This window comes from Morus notabilis, unplaced genomic scaffold, assembly GCF_000414095.1.
Source record: "Morus notabilis unplaced genomic scaffold, ASM41409v2 Scaffold783, whole genome shotgun sequence".
NCBI classification, from domain to species: Eukaryota; Viridiplantae; Streptophyta; class Magnoliopsida; order Rosales; family Moraceae; genus Morus; species Morus notabilis.
The window spans coordinates 602,560-617,565 of NW_010366150.1; the positions used below are offsets into that span (position 1 = coordinate 602,560).

The 15,006-nt window shown below is 35.1% G+C and overlaps 1 protein-coding gene across 1 annotated transcript; it reads right to left on the reverse strand.

The window, feature by feature from the left end:
* Window positions 1–9,770: 9,770 nt before the first annotated feature.
* LOC21404480 (O-fucosyltransferase 1) lies at window positions 9,771–13,909 on the reverse strand. Its single transcript, XM_024173099.1, has 9 exons — window positions 13,788–13,909; window positions 13,499–13,661; window positions 13,014–13,092; window positions 12,853–12,923; window positions 12,658–12,746; window positions 11,899–12,022; window positions 11,513–11,796; window positions 11,029–11,158; window positions 9,771–10,795 (listed from the first exon to the last, which is right to left on the reverse strand). Exons 1-9 carry the CDS (start codon window positions 13,793–13,795, stop codon window positions 10,175–10,177), a joined length of 1,569 nt encoding a protein of 522 aa, XP_024028867.1. The 5' UTR covers window positions 13,796–13,909; the 3' UTR covers window positions 9,771–10,174.
* Between the last annotated feature and the right edge of the window lie 1,097 nt (window positions 13,910–15,006).

Sequence of the window (15,006 nt, forward strand, 5' to 3'; positions counted from 1 at the left end):
GTTTGAAATACTATGTCAAAGTTCATAATTAATCCTGTTTTAAAAGTCCTGCTTGCTTGAAATAGTTTTGAAATCGTGACATGATTGGGTAATCTTGACAAATACTCCTTAAAAGTGTACGAGTCAAAATTTTTACCCTTTACTCTTGATTCATAACATTTTTAATCAAATGATTACATTAATAAAAATGTATTTATCAAGAATAGAGAGTAAAGGGTCAGACTTATACACTCTCAATGATAAATTCTCTATTTTTTCTGACATGATTCTTACTAAGAGTAGTCTTCCAAGGTATTCACACACACTTGTGACAAAAATTTGTTGTCAAATACCAATATTTGTTTTACTTCAATTGGTGTTTTTTTTTCTTTAGTTTTATATTAATGCCTTCTTTTATATGGTTCTTATACAGAGAGAAAAATATTGTTCCTCTTCACAGTTGGTTTATTAGTTTCCTAGTTTTTCTCTTCGTTTCTTTTTCTTTTTATTTATTGTTATTGTATCGGAAGTTCAGTCTTATATGAATATATTTTTAGGCTAACAAGTTTGATATGAATTGTTTTGAAAAGTTTTTGTTATTTTTCTTTTCCCTTCTGAATTTTTGAAACTTTCTTTTGTTGTTCTTTGCTTTCTTTTGTTGGTCTAGCATCAGCCGAGTCATGTAAATTGTAATCATTTTGCTGGGAGCCAATTTGATTCTCAGAATAATTAAGAATATGTGAGGGAATTAATGTTTTAAGTATTATAATAAATCTCAGTTATGATTATGATCTATGTTTCAAATACTATGTCAAAGTTAATCATTAATCTTGTTTTAAAATTAGTTTTGAAATCGTGACATGATTCCAACTAGGAGAACACTCTGAAATCCAAATGGAAAACTGCTAAAACCTCTCTCCGAAAAATAAGCTAAAAAATTATCCAATTTTCACACGCGTATTTTTACTGAGGATTTCTTATCAAACATCAATACATGTTAGACTTCAATTAGGCGCTGTACGTCTATCTTGGGACTCCTATATACATATACAAGGGTCTAAGGTCTGCCCATATTTGTCAAGGAAAGACCCGTTAGTTTGGTTATAGGTGTAGAGATGCTGCTCCGAGCCTCCGACCAAAAGTTTAGGATCACTCCTAAAAAAAGATTTCTCAAATACCATCATTTTTGTTGAGAAGGCACTATATGCGTAATTGACCCAATACACTTTAGGAGTCCAACTTAACCTAAAAAATTAATCTATTAGGTTTTGAGTATTTCTATGTACATAAATCATTACACAGCTTTATTCACTTTCCATGTCAGACAACACACATATGCACTTTTCTCAATAATCTCCCCCTCATGTTCGTGTTCACTGAGCTCCCCCTCAAAAAGTTTCAAGCAGTCGACACATCCAAGCATTACACTCTCAACAGGAGCCAACTCGAGCATGGGAAATAGAGCCAAAACCATGCGAGTTCACCAAATACTCCACCAGCCGCACTTGCAACTGCAATCGAGTGTGATCACTTGACCCGAACGAACCATCTGCTATGATACCACTTGTTGGGAAGACACCACATGAGTAACTTACTCAACACACTTTAAGAGCCCAACTTGACCCAAAAAATTAACTTATTAGGTCTTGAATCATTCCAAGTATATAAATCATCTTACATTTTCATCTACTTTTCATGTGGGACAACACACACGCACTTTTCTTAACACCTTTCTGCTTTGGTATGTGAGAGAGAGATCTTCATAGAGCAAAATCTCTCCGTTTTTTTTTTTTAACAAATGGCCTCATCTATTATTTGTCATGCAAGCTCATACGGTAAGCAAGAACTAACAACTTTTAATTTAATTAATTAATTAATTATTTCAGTTTTGTATTGTAATAGCGTTATATGTGTATAAATACATTGAACTGGTATTATGTTTCCCATGTTTTTTTCCCCCCCTTTAGTTTTATATCTTAATACCGTTATACATATAGAATTAGACATTGAGCTTACATAAATATTTCGTAGAATCCGAATGATGCCTTCCTTCATATGGTTCTTACATAGAATCAGATATTGTCCTCTCTTCACAAAATTGGTTGAGTTGTTTCCTCGGTTTTTTTTCCTAGGCGGAGAATTGAACGGCCATGTAGGTAAGGATAGAGGTGGTATGAGAGGGTGGGTTCGTGGAGGTCGAGGCTTTGGGGTTCAAAACAATATGGGGATTTCTATTCTAGATTTTGCTTTAGCTAGTGATTTTGGGATCTTCAATACTTTCTATAAGAAGAGGGAAGATCATCTGATGACCTTTGCGAGTGGGAATAATAGGACCCAAATTGACTACTTCCTTGTTAGGAGACAAGATCTAGGTAGGTGTAAGAATTGTAAGGTTATTCTAGGGGAGTGTCTGACTAACCAACATAAGTTGTTAGAGTAGGGGTAGGGTATCCCAGAGACAGGTTGGACCAATACTGAAACTTTGGGTCCGCAGATCTACCCGAAGCCCGAATTTTTCGGGCTCAGCGGGCAGGGACCCATGGCTGCCCATTTAAGCACAAATCGGGCTCGGGCTCGGGCTGCCCGAGAAACATTTTACATGGCGGAAGCCCGCTGCCGAATTGCAGCTCCTGACTGTCGATTGTCGATTTTTTTCCCTCTGGCACAAATTCCAGCCCGAATGCCCAACTTGCCCAAAGCCCGATCAACGGCTAGTTGTTTCAAATTTGGCGCCCGACTTGACCCGCTGCCCAAAAGCCCGACCACCAACGGCTCTTTTTTTTTTTACCCTTACCCGATTTCGGCCCGAACCCGACCCGCATATTCCAAAAATAGCCGTTGGATCCGAATTTGGGGGAAATATCAATTTTTCAACTCAAAAATTTCCCTATAAATACCTCCCATCGCCCAAACATTTTTCTCACCCAAACTCTCTCAATTTCTCTCAATCTCTCAAATCTCTCTCACAATTTTTTTTAAAACTTACACAATATCCTAAAGCTCTCTCTCTCTCTCAAATCGCTCTTATTTTTTATAATTGATTCTTTTAGTTATGGTGGTATTCCTATTGATGCTCAACAGAAAGGACAATTTCCTACTAATGAATTTATTACACAGGAATCACAAATACAAGCAACTGAGGAACCTACAAATCTGAGCCGTGTTGGACATGGTGGAGGTCTTGGTCGCAATGGTGGTGGGCGTGGAGGAGAGGCAAGTGCAAGTGCTACTGTAAGTGTTGCAAGCTCCAAGAGAAAATGCAAGCGCACCTCGATAGTTTGGGATCACTTCGACACAATTGAGGACGTCGACAATGATGGTAACACTAAACACATAGCTCAATGTAAGTATTGCTATTCTAAATTATAAGGTGACACTATTCACGACACAACACACTTGAGAAACACACTCCGAAAAATGTCTTCAAAAGCGTGGCCAAACTGGCGGAGCCAAAATCCGCCAACACAATTATCTTTTGATCGCACAACCGGTGATCTAACCACTTGGAAATACGATCCGTAAGTAGATCGTGTAGAAGTTGCGCAAATGATAGCTGCATTAGATCAACCACTTAGTTTTATAGAGCATCCTAATCGGCAGCGATAGTTGTACACAATCCTAATGCATAGTTTATTTCAAAAACTACTTTTAGGAAAGATTTGTTAAAATTATTTAAACAAGAAAAAGAAGCATACACTCTATTAGCGATTGCGTTGCGTTAACGGTAGACATTTGGTCTGCCGTTGCCAACAAAGATTATTTATCTGTAACCGGATATTACTTTAAAGGCTTCAATTTAAATAAGAGAATATTAGGTTTTAAATGTGTTCTAAGATCACATAGCGCTGATTTAATATATAATACAATTTTAAATGTAATTGATGAATATAGATTAAGAGATAAAGTGATGGCTATAACATTAGATAATGCTAGTGGAAATACTAAAGCAATTGAATATTTCGAAAAATGATTTAAGTTTATTCGGTGATGATACTATTTTCACCAACGTTGTGTATACCATGTAATTAATTTAATAGTTAAATCTGGTTTAAAACAGAGATAGTATTGCATGGATTCAAGGTAGTAACCTACGCGGACAAGATTAGTTTAGGTTCTTACAAGCACTAAATCTAACTCCTAGAGCATTAGTCTTAGATATGTCTATAAGATGGAATTCAACTTATATAATGCTTCAATAATGCATCCCCTATAAGGATGCTATAACAAACTATATTAGTGTAATATTAGGAGCATGACATATAAACGCATATGATTGGCAAATTGCCGAAACTTTGTATCAATTTTTAGGTAAGTTTCATGAAGTTACTTTAAAACTTAGTAGAACATATTACCCAACATCACCTTTAGCCTTAGATGAACTTTTCAGAATTAGTATTTTATTTAGTGAATATAAGAAGGGCCCAATTTTAGAAGTTCCTATCGCTTTTATGGAAAAGAAATTTAAAAAATATTGGTCTAAATTGCCAATGTTGTATGGTTTCGGTACTATTTTTTATCCTATATTAAAATTAGAAGGTTTTGAAAGTGGTTTAGAAAACTTAAATGAATCTTTAGGCATCTTTGTTCTGACCAGTTTCTTAAAATAAAGGAAAAAATATTTTCTCTATGGCAAATATGAGAATAGGTTTATAAACACAAATTCTGGAATACATGAATCGTAACAAAGAGATGAAAACCTGCATTCATTCATGAATGTTTTCGGGTTGAAGAAGAAGAAGAAGACGACTCAAACCAAAGCTAGGAGTGGATCTTCATCAATAGGCGGCGGTGGCGGCTTCAACGAGCTTATGGCGTACCTCAGTGAGAGCTTAGTAGTCGACAGTAGTGGATAATTTTTTGATTTAGTTCAATGGTGGAGGGCACGAGCATTAACTTGGCCAGTCCTAACTCGATTGGCAATGGATATTTTTTCGATCCCAGTCTCCACTGTTTCATCCGAACAAGCTTTCAGTACAACCGGACGAATACTTGAGGAATGCCAAAATGCATTGCAAAGGGACATTGTTGAAGCTTTGGTGTGCATTAAGATTGGGATCGTGCCGATCAACGTTTACAAGACACAATTTCACCGGCAAGTCAGGAATGGATAGATGAATTTAATAGATTAACATTTCACTTTCAAGACGTTCCTCCAGCTTCAAATTAAGTTGTAACGTCTAAATATTTATTTGCTTTAGACATTATAATTGTAATATTTAGACTTTGTAAGTTTGTCAAATTTATAATTCGTCACAAAATGATTGCACTCTTTTTTTCTTATCAAGTTTTTATCACAATTGGGTTTTTCTTAATAAGCTTTTAACGAGGTAATCATGAATTACAAATTTAAAAATTAATATACAAAATTAATTTTTTAAATTGTGTTAATAGTGTGTGTTGATTTTAGTTTTTATATAATTTTAATAAAAAATAACTTAATAATTATTTATATACAATACAATTAATAAATAATATTATATTATATATAATATATATATATATATACAATATTATAAAAATTAAAAAATATAATAAAAAAATATTTTTTTTCGGGCACATTCAGGCGAGCTCAAGCTGCCCGACCGGGTTCGGGCAACCAAGACCAGGCCCGCGGCCTGTCCAAGGGTCTTCTCGGGCTCGGGCATGCGGGTTCTAGTGTGAGGCACAAATTCAGTTTTTTCGGGCAGTCGTGGGCGGCCCGTTCAAAATTCCAACACTAGGTTGGACTGAGAATTAAGTGATAGACTTTAAAGGGGAATGAATGCCAGAAGTTTAGGAGTAAAATTATGGGCGGTCAATCGGTCATAAAGTGCTGTGATATTAGCTAAAGGATAGGATTAGTCGTTCAGAGTCTTTTGATCATTTGGCAAACTGTTTAAGGAATGGGGCGATGGAAGCGCTGGGGGAGGTCAAAGTATTGAGAATTGTGTTCTAAAAGCAGGAGATGTAATATGATATTTATTATTTATTTAATAAAATAGTTTATTCATTATTTTATGTGCATATATTATTGAATATTTTATGAATATCACTAAAAATTTAATGATTATTGATATGACCTTAAATATTGTATATAAGTGTTATATGCGAGAGGATAATATTTAAGGATCAAAACGATGTTCGTAATGAATTTAATTAAAGTTTAGAATATTTAATTAAAACATTACTAATACATGTCATTTTCATTCAGAATGGAACAATGTTATCCGCATTGTTAATAGGGAGAGATATTGAATTAGTGTATTACGCATAACGAGATTATGTGGAACAGGGACAAAGACACAACATGAATTTCTGATATTTTTCATTAAGTATAGACATTCTAATTGAGTCTACCGATGATCATATATAGAATGATCTTAATCCCAAGTTATTAGCAGACTCCTATTTATAGATTTATGTCTTTTGATTTACTCGGTACGGATTCTGAGATTTTAAATCATATTCCTTGTATTTTGGACACATGATGAAGTGAGTAGCCGGGAATGTTATTATACGAGATGAAATCCATTCATTCTTGAGAAATAAGTGGATAAATAATTCGCTTAAGGGTTGATTCGGTACTTGAACCAGTAGGAGCTCCGATTCATGAATTTGTTTTATGAATCACTATCCATTAGAGAATTAATGGTACTTAAGGATAAAGATGAATTAGAGAGGTTAACGGATGTCACGTAGCTCTAATTATGAATTATTTATGAAGGATTGATCTATATGTAATGACGATATTAAATGAACACTTCAAATTTAGAAGTAATTTATGTTTATAATTATGAGAGTACAATTCCAAGTTTATAGTGGAGTAACTTTTATAATTAATAGAATTAATTAGTTAATTAAAGAGTTTAATTAATTATTAATTTTATTACAGCTCAAAATTACAAGTCCATGAGCTCCCACGTCGTCCTTGTAATTCTACAAGACACTAAGAGCAAAATAAGAATTTTAGAATTATGGAATTCTAAAATAAATCGCTCAAGGATAATTAATTGAGAATTAATTATAAATTAAATAATGTGATTATTTAAATTTAAATTTAAATTTTGAAACACACATGTGAAGGTGTTCACATGGTATGAACGCACAACATAGTGTGAATTCTTTTGGGATTCAAATTGCTTGCTCTCCATAGTTATCCAATTAACTTATTTGATACGTTATCCGATTTGAAATTCAAATTGATTTAAGTTTGACTTAAATTAAGTTAAAATTGGATATAATTATCAAGCTTTATCTTAGAGATAAAGATTAGACTCTTTCTAGAAATTTGACCACTACTCTATAAAATAAGAGATTGTTGCTCTCTCCTAGCATTAGTGGCCAGTTTCTATAGAGTGTGAGGAGAAAAAATTTATCCTAAAATTCCACGCCGTGCATGTGTTGGTGTTCGTGGCAACCTTGAGTGTTTATTCACTAATCCCGTTTTATTTCACATGTGCCCACACACACATCTTCATAGATTCAAGAAATTGACGAGGAAGATTCGGGTGTTCTAAACTAGCATTGGAGTGAGGAACGTTCGAGGTCAAAGAACACAAGTTATCATCATAATCGGTTGCTAGGTATAATTCCTAATCCAGTTCTTGGTAAATAAATTAATGTAATTAATTTATTCGTGCATAAATTAATATAATCTATATAGTATCTTAAATGTTTTATGAAAATTTTTGCTATACATAATCCGCTATTTACATGCTTCCGCATCCGAAATTGTTTTGGAAACTAACAAAATGTGCTAAGCTTGAGGATGGACGAGTTCTAATGCAGGAAAAAGCTATTTTAGATCGATGGAGGGATTACTTTTGTAACCTACTCAATGGGACACATGTAGAAGAATTAGATTTTGAGGATTATGATTCGCAAGAAGGGAGACATCATGTGTACCATCGTAGAGTGAGTGCAAAAGAAGTCAAAGAAGCTTTAAAAAGGACAAAGTCAGGGAAGGCAGTTGAACTGGATGATATACTGATTGAGGTGTGGAAATACTTAGGGATAGTTGGGATTCAATGGATAACTAGGCTCTTTAATAGGGTTTTAGACACTAAGAAAATGCCAGATTCTTTTAGGCACAACAGAGATAAAGCTTATGAGCCATATGATGAAACTTTGGGAGAGGGTTATAGAACAGAGGCTTAAGAGTTTAACCACGATATCAGAGAATCAGTTTAGTTTTATGCCAAGTAGGTATACTACGGATGCCGCCGTTTTGCGTAGATCAGTTATAGAAAGATATAGAGAGGAACAAAAGAGTTTGCATATGGTGTTCATTGATTTAGAGAAGCCTTACAATAGGGTCCCTAGATATCTGATTTTGTGTGTGCTTGGGAGGAAGAAAGTACCAAAATGTTGTGTCACTATCATTAAGGACATGTATGAAAGGGCAGTTACTAGTGTTCAGTAGGTGGGGTGTCAGGTGAATATCTAGTCGCTATAGAACTACATTAGAGGTGTAAGTTTCGATCGCCTGGCCCTAAAAGAGAAAGGGTCGGTCCAGCCCAACCCTAAGCCCAAAAAATTTAGGACTGGCCTAAAATTTTTCAAGGTATTTTTAAAAAATCTTTAAAAATATGATGTTTGGACCGGATTGGTCCAACCCTGAAAGAGAGAGGGTGTGCCCAGCCCAGCCCTAAGCCCAAAAAATTTAGAGTTCGGGCTGGGCTGGCCTAACTAAACTTACAGCTCTAGACTACATCAAGAGTCGGCTTTAAGTCCATAGCTCTTCACTTTTGTCATGGATGAGTTGACGCGATATCTGCAGGATAAGGTAACTTGGTGTATGTTGTTTGCAGATGAGATCATCTTGATTGATGAAACTAGGGAAGGTTTAGGTCTGAAATTAGATAGGTGGCGAGGCTTTAGAGAGTAAAGGTTTTAAGATTAGCCATTCGAAGACAGAATATCTTGTTTTCAACTTTGGTCCTATATCACAAGGGAGGGGTAATTCAATAGTGAATGAAGGCGTAGAGGGCCCAAAGTGTGAGGCTTTTCGTTACCTAGGATCTATAATTTTTAAAAAAATGAAACAATTGGAAAAGATATAGACCATCAGATTAAATGTAGTTGGCTGAAGTGGAGGATGACATTAGGTGTCTTATGCGATAGAAGGATGCTTGCAAGGTTAAAAGGAAAGTGCTATAGGACAATTGTTCGACCGGCTACACTCTATGGTTCGGAATGTTGAGCTACTACGGGACATCAGATGCATAAGATGGCGGTGGTGGAGATGCATATATTAAGATGGATGTGTGGTAAAACCCAAGAGGATAAAATCAGAAATGAATAGATTAGGGGTTACTTAGGAATAGCGCCAACAGAGGACAAAATTAGAGAGAGCCGTCTACGTTGGTTTGATCATGTGCAGAGGAGACCAAACACGACTCCAATTAGAAAATGTCTAGATTGGCAAGCTCGTGGAGGGCGCAGACGAAGGGGCAGGCCGCTGTTGGACAAAGGCAGAGAGAGAGGACATCTTAGAGTTTGGAGCAAGTGAGGATATGTGGGAAGACCGTATTGCATGGAGAATCTGAATCCATGTAACCGACCCTGATTGTATAAATCTTATTTACTAATTTCCAGTGCTTTTGTCAAAACCGCTTGCATGTATTCATTAGTATTCAATTTGTAAGATAAATTTTTTGAATAATACATTTATAAGATGAAGACAAAATTGAGGATCATCAAAGCAAGTATATCTACGTATCTAAGCTTTACATAGATTTGACATATAAATAGAAATATGAGAAGTAATGAATTAGAAAAAAGAACTACCAAAAAATAAAAACAAAAACAAAACAAAAAGAAAAGAAAATTACAAAACTATCAAGTTCAAGTTGAAAGGAAGTGAGTGAACACGAGGCATTATCGTCCAACACTCCCCCAACAGGTCAAATACAAAATCCAGCGCTATAACAGCTTCAAATAAACTATGAACCTCATTTTACATCGGGTAAATTTTACACTCATATGAAACTTGTAGACTATCTGGCCACCTTCATTTAATAACGTTTTCAGCTATCTAAATGTATATTACCTAGATAAAAAAAAAAATCACTCCAAGTACTTGAGCAGAATCGCTCAAGATGATGAATGCTGAAGCGCTGAGCATGGTTCTTGAAACTCATTCCTTCAGTTTGGCTAGAGGACTCGGCAGTAGGGTTGTATAACAATCACCAGTCAGAAGTCCGTGGAAAACTTTTCATCTGTCTTCTACAGATCTTGTGGAATTTGATGAGTTCAAGGAATCTGGATCACTTGTTGCTTCACTCCCCAACTGGCTGTTAAGAATCTCTAAGACATTATCTGGTGGACATTTATCTGCCGGATTCTTTGGTGACATCTGACAGAAACATTCTGGCCAAGGATTTGTATAGAAAGACTCTGGTGGAATCCGTTCGTGTGGCCCACCAAAGTTTGTTTTGAGCATTACTTGCCTTACAGCTTCTTCGAAACCAGCCATCTTTCTGTTCTCCCGATCGATGAAAACTGGTGCAAGACCTTTCCTATCAGGTCTGATTGTAGTCCGGAAGCCGTAGTACAAGCGGTGTCCAAGGAGATTGTTGGCAAAGTTGCTTGGGCCATCATAGGTAGGCATAAAAATATCGGAGAGGAGACAAACCATGTAATCCACAGCTGACCCTATCAACCCCTGGGAATTTCCTGCTAGCTCTTCCGTGGGTTCTACAGAATTGTGGTTTTCAAGGTGAGGGAATAGCGAGCGAAATGGTTTCATAAACTTCTCCCCGCCAAAGAGTTCACCAGCCGCTAGGTATATCCTGGTAGAGTTGTCAAAGCCCATTGCACCTAATATAAGGCCAACCTGCAGCAAAAAGGGTCAAAAGCTAGTTTTGAATATAGCACGAATGGAATTGTGTCTATTGCCCCAGTTGCATGAAAGCAGAAAACAAAATGCGAACGGATTTGTGCAGAGTAAGCACGTTCACATGTCTAATATAATTATCTTTCAAGATCTTAATGAGCTTATTCGTTGGAAGCCCTATTATACATATATGTCAACTGATCAAAAAAGGATATTGAAAAAGCAAATATTACCTCTTCTGGAGTCAACGGGCATTTTCCGATGGCCCTTCTCTCATTATAAAGTAGCTTTTTGGGGGCAAAATTTTCCTCCCGATACTTCTTTAATATCTTTTGCTGTGCCGGGGTAAAAATATCAAAGCAGCTGCAGCAGATGATTCATAACAGTGTCAGATGTTATAAAGAAGGGAATAACCTTCTTCAGGACTGCAAGATGTGAATTTAACTATAGATTAGATTTCGTTTGATTAAGTTTATTTGTTGTCAACCAAGCTAACGTATGTGGTAACCCCCTATGGTGACAATAATTTTAGTCATATAATCTGATTAAGAAATGCATTTGAAGTGGACAGTTAATGGATTTTATTTTACTCTTTTCTATGCAAACTTCATACAGAGTTTTATAACAAGTAAGAAAATCAACCATAAGAGTCGCTCTCCATAGCTAAATTTGAAATTAATGTCTGTATATGATAATTTGATAAGAGCATCAGCATACCCAGCAAATGCCAGCATATCCATCTCAAAACGAAGATGTATAGACATGAAGTGACCTTGTGTCCGGAGCTTATCAACTATAGATTGACTCAACTTCATAATATGAGGCTTAAATCTCAAAGCATGATAATTAACTCTGCATCTCAATCGTTGGTACTCTGGGTTGTCAATTTCTTCCGCCAAACGATGAGAAAACGGCGTAAGGTAAATAGCACCATGTTCCTTCATTTTCTTTAGTGCTTCTGTAGTGTACCAACTAACAGAAGCATCCCTAGGGGGATTGATCTGAGAAAGGAAGACAAGGGGGAAACGAGAAACCAAGCTCAAGAACCAGATCTACCAAAGAACCTCAATACAAAAAAGAAAAAAAAAATGTTAATGTTATACCTGTAAAGCTTTTCTCTTCTTGGTTTTCCCATTTTTTCGAATTTCTGGTATGCTTTCCACAATATACACATCATACCTCAGGGCATTGATAAAATGATCAACATCATAGATACCACGGAAACCACTGTATATAGTAAAGATATTACAACGGTGTTTTAGTCCATGAGATAACGTAAGATGTCCTATAACATTGGCACCAAATACGAAAAGGAAACATAAAGCAACATGTTCTGGCATTTTGAGTGCCATTTCAAGAAAATAGCAGAGATTTCCTTCAAAGGAACTCTTTTATGTTCGCTTGTTAAGGCGTTGCATCCACCAAAAGAAGTTCTATTACTAATATGTAATTGCATTCAACAATAAAAGTGAAAAGGATGTTAGTCTTCTCTAATACCCTCCTACGTAATTGGAATAAGCTCCTAACAGTGAAGGCAAAAAAAGATATCATATCTTCTAGAGCCAATAAATTCTTCCTACAAATGTCTTTCTAGTTCATGTATTTGCAACACATAGTCATTAATTCATTCATTCTCCTCTAACTATTCTGTCTGGTTCTTTATTCAGAAAATGAAATATATGTTTGACGAAAACAGTCAACTCAGCTAAGACGTTGTCCCATTATACTTGGGGCTGGCTACACCAGACATTTTCTCAAAGTACAAACTCCTCGAAGGAGGAACAAGATTATGTTAAAAAGATAATTTTATTCCATAAAAATTGTGCTTCTTCCACACAGCAAACAAATAGGTATATACATACTTGTCATCGTGCCAAAAGGAGTTCGCGTCCAACTCAGGCAGCACAAGAGTAGCATTCATAATTCGTGCAGCTAGAACTGCATTACAAATCTACAATGTCGACAGAACAGTTAAGAGAATAACATCTGTCTTACTGAAGTGAAAATTATAAAAACTGTAATACCAGTTCAAGGCTACAAAGGAGAAAAGTACCAACCGCAGTCCTTTGCTGATTGAGACCACCATTGCATCGTACTCGTAGATAACCATTTGTTTCACTTGGTGGTGCTGTTACAAGGTAAAGAAACAAGTATACTTTCTCTAAGCAATATTTAACCCAAGATCAAATCAATGAGAAAGTTGAAAATAGTATCATACGGGGCCACTCTGATCGGGGAGCCGATGATGGTCTCCAACCACCAGATTTAGCACTATTCCAAAGTTCTTCTACATGGATCTGCACAGACATAGTAAAAACATAAGAATTAATTTCAAATAAATTGATAAAGGCCACCGAGACAGCTATTGTCATAGTTCTTTAAAAAAAATGCTTATGCACCATCTATGGCAAAATCATTACCTTCATTGATAATGTCCAAGACAAAAAGAAAAGTTCAAGTTTCTCCGAAGTCCACAGTATAATTGCAAGATTTGATGGTTCCAGATATCTTAAAAACATAATTTTGTATAACAACTCAAAAGCTTAAACATTACACAAAATATTTCATCTTTGTCACTCAAATATTAGGGTTCTAAACAGTACAATGCCCAATTAAACATCCAAAATTACTTCCAATTTCTCACGCGTTTCCCGAGAAAATCACAACAGACCAGATTCCACAAATAGTAAGCTTCAAACATACCTCGGAACGGTAAACAGATCGAGAACTGCCATTGCCGGTCATCTTAGCGAGCAACGAAACAGTGCAGATCAAGAGCACCGCAACGGCGATCGATAGCCTCCCAACCATTCCCTTCACAGCTCCTCCTGCCGGCTTCCCGTGCAATCGATGATGTAAACCTGGTCTGCAGAGAATCACAATTAATCAAACCAAAAAAGAACTTAAAAAAATGAAATTTATGTTTGGTTAGAGAGAAAACAGATTCCAGGAAAATAAGAGAAGTAAAAGTCGGGACTCAAAATTGTACTACCTCCGCATTGTTGGAGGAGTTGGCTGTAGATATAGCTTTCGATTCAGCTATGGAGATCTTCAACTCCCTCCCCCCCTCTGTCTCTCTCTCTCTCTCTCTCTCTCTCTCTCCAGTCTTCTGTGTGTTATGCCCCTGTCTCTCTCTCTCTCTTCAGTCTTCTGTGTGTTATGCCCAATCAATTAAACAAAATCAAATGGTGCGTTAAGAATTAATTCCAAATTGTTTTTATTTTTTTGTACGAAAATAAAAATAAAAATATTTTTAATTTTATTTTTAAATTATTTTTTAAAATGTATTTAATAATTTTATTTAAAAATTAATTTTAACTTTAAAAAAAATTAAAATTGTGTTTGTTGGTTTAATTTTTAAAAATATGTAATAATATATTAAATAATAATATATTAAAACGGTTTCAGAAAAGAGGGAAGAAAATGAAAAAAAAAAGAAAGTGAAATCCGTTTTCAGAAAACAGAAAACGAAAACGAGAAAATGAAAACACCTTTTTTTCGTTTTTTGATTTTCACAAAAAGACAAAAACGTTTTTGGTTTTGTTTTTTAAAAAAATTTGCACCAAACACGTTTTTAACATCCGTTTTCATTTTTTTGCTTTGAAAATCGTGAAAAATGAAAATGAAAACACAAACAAACAGGCCCAAAGGTTTCACGGGAAAACATCAGTGTCGGTAGGGTCGGGTTTTCAGTGTTCCTGAAACTCTACCAAATTTGTTATTTATTTATTTATTTATTTTTAATAGAATTTTTCTGCCATTTTCTTTTTTTTTTTGAAATTAGTTGTCAAATTTGTATTATTTTTAATCAGATTTGACTTTTAATTAAATTTAATATAATTTAATGGCTGATAAATAAAGCACACTAATTTTTTAAAAAAAGAAGAAACACTAAAAAAAATTTATTTTTCTAATGCTTTTAACATTTTTTATTTTTAGAGAATTTTTAATACCAACGTATAACTTCTATCGATTTATTATTAAAAAAGAAAAAAAAATCTATCGATTTTTCCTACAACAAAAGTATTTTTGTAATGACTGAGAAAATTTCAGACTTTAAATAATACAATTTATTTATTTAAGCCAAGAATTTTCCTAGAAAATATTATGTGACTGAAGGATTTATGGAATCAATATATGTATTCCTAAATTCTGTAGCAGATTTCATGTTAAGTTCATGTTTTCGATCAAGTAAATTCGATCGATAAATT

Coding starts and splice junctions, on each gene's coding strand:
- LOC21404480 (XM_024173099.1), bottom strand. Junction 13,093..13,498: donor GATCTGTTTACCGTTCCGAG/GTATGTTTGAAG, acceptor ATGTCTGTGCAG/ATCCATGTAGAAGAACTTTG. Junction 10,796..11,028: donor GCCCGTTGACTCCAGAAGAG/GTAATATTTGCT, acceptor TTTTTGCTGCAG/GTTGGCCTTATATTAGGTGC.